The sequence below is a fragment of the Hyperoodon ampullatus genome, assembly GCF_949752795.1.
Source record: "Hyperoodon ampullatus genome assembly, chromosome: 1".
NCBI classification, from domain to species: domain Eukaryota; kingdom Metazoa; phylum Chordata; class Mammalia; order Artiodactyla; family Ziphiidae; genus Hyperoodon; species Hyperoodon ampullatus.
This window is the reverse complement of record NC_136914.1, coordinates 197,931,559-197,940,513: the sequence shown is the minus strand read 5'-3', so window position 1 is coordinate 197,940,513 and position 8,955 is coordinate 197,931,559. Positions and strand designations below refer to the sequence as shown.

At 46.7% G+C, this 8,955-nt stretch overlaps 1 protein-coding gene across 1 annotated transcript in view; it reads left to right on the top strand.

Moving 5' to 3' along the window:
• Positions 1-1,998: 1,998 nt before the first annotated feature.
• PIK3AP1 (phosphoinositide-3-kinase adaptor protein 1) overlaps positions 1,999-8,955 on the top strand; it is a gene marked incomplete at both ends in the record, with an annotated part of 109,989 nt that continues 103,032 nt past the window's right edge. The window contains 2 exons of the mRNA XM_079701957.1: positions 1,999-2,014; positions 5,773-6,189. Coding sequence (XP_079558083.1) covers positions 1,999-2,014; positions 5,773-6,189 — 433 coding nt within the window. The remainder of the gene's footprint in view (positions 2,015-5,772; positions 6,190-8,955) is intronic.

The following is an 8,955-nucleotide window of genomic DNA, read 5'->3' as shown; positions in this document are numbered from 1 at the left end:
GTGGCCACAGTAGGTGGGTGATTGGGGAGAAGTAGGAGATAAGGTCAGTGAAGCTCCCACCTCCTCGCATTGCTAGGAACAGGCCCTGGGCTGTTAAGTCCAGGAAAGAGCATACTTTGGGCAGCGGAGGCAGAGAAAACCACCCTGGTCCAGTGTCCTATGTGCATCGCCCCCCCAGTGGGCGTGGCCAAAGGGGCTAGAAGGGTGTGCTCCTATTCAGAAGGGAACTCACGCCTGGTGGCCAAACCTGGGGCTCTTTATGGGCTCTGTAGTGGCTTTGCAGATGTCTGTAACGGGTTGGAGCTGTCAAACCTTCTTGCCGTAAACGTCCTCTGTGGTGAGTCACCACTCCAGGGGCTGCAAGTGGGAGTTGGGCCTCTGGAGTCCCCGGGACTCCCTGAGGTCTGGAAGTACCAGGACCCACGGTGGCAGGTCACAGTGGTGACAGTGGTGAGAGCATCTCTTGCCAAAATGCTGTAGGCTCTGGAGTCATCCAGGCCACTCTTCTTTGTGGTTTTCCTCTTCTTCTCCTCTTCTTTGCCTCTTTTTTTCCTTCCCCCTCCCCCTCCCCCCTCCCCCCTCCCCCTCCCCCTCCCCCCTCCCCCCTCCCCCCTCCCCCTCCCCCCTCCTCCCCCTCCCCCTCCCCCTCCCCCTTCCCCTCCCCCCTTCCCCTCCCCCTCCCCCTCCCTCCTTCCCCTCCCCCCCCTCCCCTCCCCTCCCTCCTTCCCCTCCCCCCCTCCCCTCCCCTCCCTCCTTCCCCTCCCCCTCCCCCTCCCTCCCCTCCCCCTCCCTCCCCTCCCCCCCTCCCCCTCCCTCCTTCCCCTCCCCCTCCCTCCTTCCCCTCCCCCTCCCTCCTTCCCCTCCCCCTCCCTCCTTCCCCTCCCCCTCCCCCCTTCCCCTCCCCCTCCCCCCTTCCCCTCCCCCTCCCCCCTTCCCCTCCCCCTCCCCCCTTCCCCTCCCCCTCCCCCCTTCCCCTCCCCTCCCCCTCCCCCTCCCTCCTTCCCCCTTCCCCTCCCCCTCCCCCTCCCTCCTTCCCCTCCCCCTCCCCCTCCCTCCTTCCCCCTTCCCCTCCCCCTCCCCCTCCCTCCTTCCCCTCCCCCTCCCCCTCCCCCTCCCTCTCCCTCTCCCTCCTTCCCCTCCTTCATCTTCTTTTTTTTTTTTTGCGGTACGCGGGCCTCTCACTACTGTGGTCTCTCCCATTGCGGAGCACAGGCTCTGGACGCACAGGCTCAGCAGCCATGGCCCACGGGCCCAGCCGCTCTGCGGCATGTGGGATCTTCCCAGACCGGGGCGCGAACCTGTGTCCCCTGCATCGGCAGGCAGACTCTCAACCACTGCGCCACCAGGGAAGCCCTCATCTTCTTTTAAATAGTTTTACTGAGATGTATTTTGCATACCATACAATTCATCCATTAAAGTATACAATTCAATGGTTTTTAGTATCCTCACAGATATGTGCAACCATCATCACAGTCAATTTTAGAACATTTTCATCACCTCAAAAAGAAACTCCGTATGCTTTAGCCATCACCCCCTTGTTGCCTCCTTTTCCCTAGCCCTAATTTCTACTTTCTGTCTCTGTAGACTTCCCTACTCTGGACTTTCATGTAAATGGGATCATATAGTATGTGACTAACTTCTTTTGTAGCATGACGTTTTCAGGGTTCATCCAAGTTGTAGCATGTGTCAGTACTTCATTCCTTCTTATGGCTCATCATGTGGTCTTCTTCAGTTCCCTTCCACTGAAGAGTAAGCATTAGTCTTTTGTTTTTTGAGAGGCGTATTTGCTTGTGGAAATCAAGGAGAATCTTGGCTCCCAGTCTTTGAAAGAACTTGGGAAGCAAGGTAAAATGAAATGGAATCAGCCTATCCTGGAATAGTCTCTAGGCTCCTGATGACGTCTCTTGTATTTACTCTTGAGAGAGAAGAGAGAGAAGCCATAAGTGATTTTCCCAAGTGGCCAAGCCTGGTTGAGTGAAAACCAGAATCCTTTCCTCCATGTGTCAGCCTCCAGGTATTTGAAGAAAGCTCTCATACCTTTTTCTGCCCACTTTCTCCAAGGCTTCTCTTATCTCCAGATCCTTCTACCATTCCTGGATTTATTAGGACAAAAGGGCTTGAAGGGACCTTTAATTTTTTGTCGTCTTAACTTCCACATGATCCTTGAGGTTCCTCAATACTCCTGCCAAGTCTCTATACTTGAAACCTTCGGAGTCTGGAAGCTCCTCACATTAATTGTTTCCAGATCTCTCCCTATCCAATTCACCTTCCCTATCTCACACCCCTCTTCAGTACAGTGCCCAGATTCAAACATGGGTTCCAGGACGGATGAACAGAGTGCCAGACTAAAAAGCGGTCTGGGCTGGGTAGATTGAGAAGCTTCCAAGCTCTTCTTCTCGGTTCTCTTCTCAGGTGGATTTTGAATCTTTTAAAGGAACTTCTCTTTTGGTCACTGTGTTTCTTACCACCACCATCACTCCCTGTTGCCACCAGCCAGCTCCTGCTTCTACTGTTATCCATTCCTTTCTCCTTCTATAACCTGGTCTTTAAGCTCGACAAGGACAAAGACCCTTCCTTATTTCTGTCTAGGATTTATGGACTCCTTGTTGATTCATGTACTTCATTTCTCTAAATAAACAAACAAACAACAGTGGGAGGAATGATTTGGCACATGTGAAGAAGTGACTTATGGTTAAAGGAAGGGAATTCTCCTTGAAGAAAGGGGTGTCCCCACATTTGAGAGAGAGTCCCCGACAAAGCATTTAGTCCTGTGTTGTTACCCAGAAGGTTGTGGAGGGACTTTAACTTACACTTTTCTATAACTTCCCCAGCTTTCAGTTTCAGCAGCAGAGCAAAGCTCAGGGAGGTGATAGATTTTGTTGTCCTCATTTACATTGAGGAAAAATTTGTTTAGATATAGTATATTGGTCTGAAGTCACACCATGAGTTGGTGACCAAGTAGGTTGTGATATTAACTAGTCTGAGGTACTAACCACTTCCTTCTCAAGTACTGGCATACCTCGTTTTATTGCACTTGGCTTTATTGTGCTTCACAGATACCACATTTTTGACAAATTGAAGGTTTGTGGCAACCCTGCATCGAGCAAGTCTATGGGCGCCATTTTTCCAACAGCGTTTCCTCACTTCCTGTCTCTGTGTCACATTTTGGTAATTCTTGCAATATTTCAGACTTTTTCATTATTATTATATTTGTTATGGTGATTTGTGATCTGTGACTTTTGACTATTGCGGAAGGGTTACGACTTGCTGAAGGCTTAGATGGTGGTTAGCATTTTTTAGCAATAAAGTGTTTTTTAATTAACAATTGTTTTTTAAGACATAATGCTCTCACACAGTTAGTAGACTACAGTATAGTGTAAACATAACTTTTATATGCACCGGGAAACCCGAAAATTTGGATGACTTGCTTTTTTGTGATATTCACTTTGCTGGGGTTGTCTGGAACCGAACCTGCAATATCTCTGAGGTATGCCTGTACTTTTGCTCAAAGGGAGGTTGAATTTAACACTGGAACCTCAGGAATGAGACATTTTAAATAGGTTTTCCCTTTAGAAGAGGTTAAACCCTTAAGCGCATTTTATTTAAATTGTATTTTTAACCTTTTATTTTAGAAGTTTTAGATTTAAAGAAAAATTGGGAAGGTAATACAGAGAATTCTCATATATTGCACACCCAGTTTCCCCTATTATTAACCTTTAAACTTTCCTTGATGACTAGAGGTCTTTAATGAGCAGCAGGTATTGCAATGTGTTGTTAACAGAAGCCTATTGGAAGCCTGTTACGTCTTATATTAGTACTGAATTAGGGACTCCAAATAGAGAGAAACTCCATATTTTTGTTTTATTTACTGTTTTAAAAGATTTGGTACTGTCATCCTGGGGGATATCAGAACTGTGTTGAGTTTACATTTTATATGTCATTGTTTTAACTTTGAATATGGTGATGGATGGGGGCAGGAAAGGGGGTTCCTCTCATGATGTTTTCAGAACTGAGAAGCTCAGGTCTTGCCCCACTCCTGCCTCTGACCTTTTGGCCAGGAACCATTCAGCTAAATGTGGCCCAGGGATGGCATGTAATTGTGATAATCCACAACTTAGATGACTCCCGTTTGACAAAATTCCAAGCTTCCTTCTCTAAGTGGGAGGAAGGATCCCTATTGCATTGTAGATGTATGGCTACTTCTATGCGCTCACCCCTTCCAAATCCCTTAGAATAATTCATTGAATTAGTGGGAGATGAAGACCCACAACAGTGGTAACCGTTATAAGAGCCAAGCATCTTTGAACTTTGATAATGGGAAGATAAGAGTTATTGCTCATAAGATTCTTGACAGAATTCCTGATGGGAGGCAGCAGGTAGATTGGCAAGAGGACTGGATAAGGAACCAGGGGACAACCTGAGTTTCGGTCCTGGCTCTGAACTAATTTGCTGAGTGTGAATTTAAGCAAATTCCTTTATCTCCCAGATGAAGTATTTCTTTTATCTGTAAATGAGGAGTTTGGACCAAGTGATCCCCAAAAGACCTCTTTTTTTTTTTTTTTGTGGTATGCGGGCCTCTCACTGTTGTGGCCTCTCCAGTTGCGGAGCACAGGCTCCAGAGGCGCAGGCTCAGCGGCCATGGCTCACGGGCCCAGCCGCTCCGTGGCATGTGGGATCTTCCCGGACCGGGGCACAAACCCGTGTCCTTTGCATCGGCAGGCGGACTCTCAACCACTGCACCACCAGGGAAGCCCAGACCTTTTTAATTCAACACTTCTCTAAGGCTTTGGACTCTGTTTCTGGCATTTGTGCTTTATTAGAGGAAGAAGAAAGCCTATGTGACAGACCATATATGGTGAGAAGCACCTTATAAATGGTATTGTGTAGGTCAACATGTTAATTCAACCATGGTTACTTTTACATTAATGCATTGTTTATATTAATGTGAGGATAATGACACCAGCTACCAATCATTGAGGGTTTACTACACGTCAAGCACCATGCTTAGCACTTTACATGAAATACCTCATTTAATTTTCACAAAACACTGATAAATATTGCCTTTATATTTCCATTTACAGATGAATAAATGAGGTTTAGAAAATTTAAGCAACTTGCCCAAGGTTGCACAGCTAATACTTCAGAGAGCCAAGATGCTAAGTCTGGCTGCCTGATTCCAGACCTGTGCTTGTAACCACTGTATTTGGGAAAGAGCTAGGCTCGGGGATCAAACTGCCTGAGTTCAAATTCTGACTCTGCCACTGGGGCTCTTGGGTAAATCACTTAACTTGCCATACCTCAATTTTCTCATCTTCAAAATCAGGCTAATAGTAGTACCTACCTTAGAAAGTTGCTGTGATGATAAAATGAGTTTGGGAGGCAATAAGGTTGGACGAGTGTCTGGAACACAGTAAGCTCTATATAAGTGCTTGCAGTTGCTATCATCATCTTCATCATCATCATCATCATCATCATCATCATCATCATCATCATCCTATACTGCATCAGCTGTGGGGAGAAGAGCATGCCAGCAGAAGCAATAGCTTATGCAAAGATCTGAAATGGCATGGTATGTTTGGGCAAAAGCAGGGAGTCTGGAATGGTTGGAACACAGACTGCAAGTGAGAAAGAAGTTAGACAGGTAGGCTGGAGGCAGACGGTGAAAGATTGTGGGTGCCAGGCTCCTCATCTGGATGGTATATCTTGCAGGTCATGGGAAGCCCTAGTAGGAGCAGGTGTGTTAACATGCTTCTGTGCCTCCTTCTTGCTCAGGGATGCTTGTAGGATGCGACATCCTCATCATTTACAGCTCGGATGCCGAGGAATGGTGCCAGTACCTCCAGGACCTTTTCCTGTCCAGTCGGCAGGTCCATAGCCAGAAGATGCTGACTTACAGGCTGGGCCCCAAGACCTCCTTCTCAGCCGAGGACCTGAGCTTCTTTGTCCGCACACGCTGCATCGTGGTGCTGCTGTCTGCGGAGCTGGTGCAGTGCTTCTGCCAGCCGGCCCTGCTGCCCCTGCTGCAGAGAGCCTTCCATCCTCCACACCGCGTGGTGCGCCTGCTCTGCGGGGTGCAGGACAGCGAGGAGTTTCTGGACTTCTTTCCAGACTGGGCACACTGGCAGGAGCTCACCTGTGACGATGAGCCTGAGACTTATGTGGCAGCTGTGAGGAAGGCCATTTCTGAAGGTAAGGGTCTCTCCTGCAGTACAGATATGCAAGCCCTGGAAAGAAAGACCCATCCAAGTCCTAGACATTTCAGCTGAGACATTGTCGTGTTAACACTAGTCATTCCTATTACAAGCTGAACCTGGACCTCACTATGCTAAGAGCCCCAGTCATACTTACTGGTTTAGAGCAGCCTATTTCTGGGATGGGCTAAGGATAGAGTAGGTCTCCTTGACCGCAGGCAAGAAAGATGACACTCTCCCATGGGTTTTGTGCTAGGATAAGCTAGCCCTCTTTCTAGAATTTTCTACACCTTGGGAGACATTGGACACAGGTTCCAGCCTAGAGGGCAGTGGGGGTGGGAGGCTGAGACTTAGTTTGGTGGGGTGTGAGGAATACAACTGCCAACCTTCCTGCTTGCAAGCCATTTCGATTTTATCATCAGGTCACCTGAAGATTTTGGTTGAAAAGGTGTCGCTTTTGGATAACATGTTTATAGAGAAATACCTCCCTTCTCTATTTCCTGCTAGCCTAGTTTCTGTCTTTTGCCCTGTTTCTCCTTTTAAAGTGGGAAAATTCCGATCCTCTCTGGTGGGGCTAATGACTTCAGTGGCCCCAGGAAGTGTGACATATGCTCTGATTAGCAGTAACGGAAGATGTGCTCTGGGATGGATGCATGTCACGGCTTTTCTTCCTCTTCTTGTTTTCTATTTTTGCCTCACTGTGGGCTATGAGCAGGCTATGTGTTTATCTTCTATTCTCTTGCCTTTGAGCTCTTATATACCTGATAACAGCAAAGAAGCCTGGAAAATTATGGGACAATGTAACTGTGCTCAGTTATCCCTGGTTTGACTTGGGTATTAATTTGGCTCATCTGCCCCGTTTCATTTAATGAACTGAATCAAGAATGTACAAATTCTTAGCTCCCTAGATGCTTTTATCCCAGGAGTGGCCTGCTCTAAACCAATAAATATGACCAGGTCACCTAACATAGTAGCATCCCAGGTCATTTTGTAATATAAATGACTAGTGTGAGCATAGAAGATGTCTCACCTGAAATACGTGGGACCTGGATTAGTCATTTTTCCAGGGTTTGCTTATCTTTACTTCGGAAGGACACGAGGATAGAAAAAGCACAGAATTCATATTTGCATGATTGCCCTTCATTGCTTTGAGGGGTCTGCTGAAACTTACAGAGAAGCGAGATGCAACTAGTTGTTTCTGCGCATGAGCTTCTGTCACTGCTTAGGATGAGCTTATGATCTGGTGGGCAGGCTGCTGTGACCCACCTGTCAATCATTCAGAGTACCATGGATGTATTGTCACTGTACTGGCATCTCATGCCATGTGCGCTACCAGATTGTTCTTTAAAATACTACAGTGGTATTATTTTTAAAAATAGATGGTAAAAGGAATTCTCTGAATATCGTTTGGATGAGTCCAATGTTCAGATGCCTGGGGAAGTTGATCGCTTATAATATTTTACTCTGCACTAATTACTCTGGCTCAGTGTGCTATGAGACTTTAGCTTCAAGTGTTTCAGAAGGAATGAAATGTTTCACAGTGGTGTTTCTGCTTTGAGAGCAAATAACCTCTCATCAGAAAGAGATTATTTTCATGGGAGATTAAAATAAGCTGCTTAGTGGAAAATCTCTGTAGTTCAGAATCAATGGATATGTAGGGACAAGTGGAATTATAGGAAAAAGAGTAGGAGGAAGGATGGCTTATGCCTCCAATATCATTTTCTTATCCGGTATTAGACTTGCGAATTTGGGGATTAGAGGTCTCTGTGTGTGCCAGGATGGCTGGGTTTGCTTTGGGAGTGTCCTGTTGGCCCAGTAATGTGGTGCTATTATCTCTGATTTTTGTGCTGAACAAGCTTTCTTCTTTTTTTTTTTTTCCTGTGGTACGTGGGCCTCTCACTGTTGTGGCCTCTCCCGTTGCGGAGCACAGGCTCCAGACGCACAGGCTCAGCGGCCATGGCTCACAGGCCCAGCCGCTCCGCAGCATGTGGGATCCTCCTGGACCCGGGCACAAACCCGTGTCCCCTGCATCGGCAGGCAGACTCTCAACCACTGCGCCACCAGGGAAGCCCTAAACAAGCTTTCTTAACAAACCCAAGGCTCAAGGTCTGGCGTTGTAGCAAAAATGAGTAGCGACACTCTATTGCCTGGCTCAGCTGCTTACTAGGTGCCCAATATTAGGCAATTTATGTAGCCTCTTTGAATTTCAGTTTCCTTCTCTGTAAGAGGTGGGATTAGACTTGATCTAAGACACTTTCCACAGCTGATAACCTAGAGTCCCCTAGGCCAGAGAGTCTCAAACATTTTTGAAGCATCACCTTCTTGCCCTATTTCATACCTGCCTTGACTCCCAGGAAGTTTAGGACTAAAACAGTGTTTAAGGACAGTATTATCCCTACACTAGGCTTCTGGTATGATTATATCCTTGGTTACAGTCTCTACAACTTGCGATTTATTCATTTTAATATCCCTCTTGTACACATGAGGTTTGAGACACTTCAAAATAAAAGCAAAAAATAAAATTTTCATACAGCCCACTATACAAGCTGCTCCAGTCCTATGAGAAATAAATACATGAAACTTGTTTCTTTGACTTTCTCTGTTAAAAAAATTCCACTGGTAAATGTAATGGAAAATTGATAATGGGAATGAGCTAATGGTAGGGACAGTAATTGTGGGGTTACTGATTGTGGGGCTATCGAAAGCTACAGGGAGACAAATTTCAGGCATCTTTCTAACAATTAGAGCATGCAAAGATGGGATG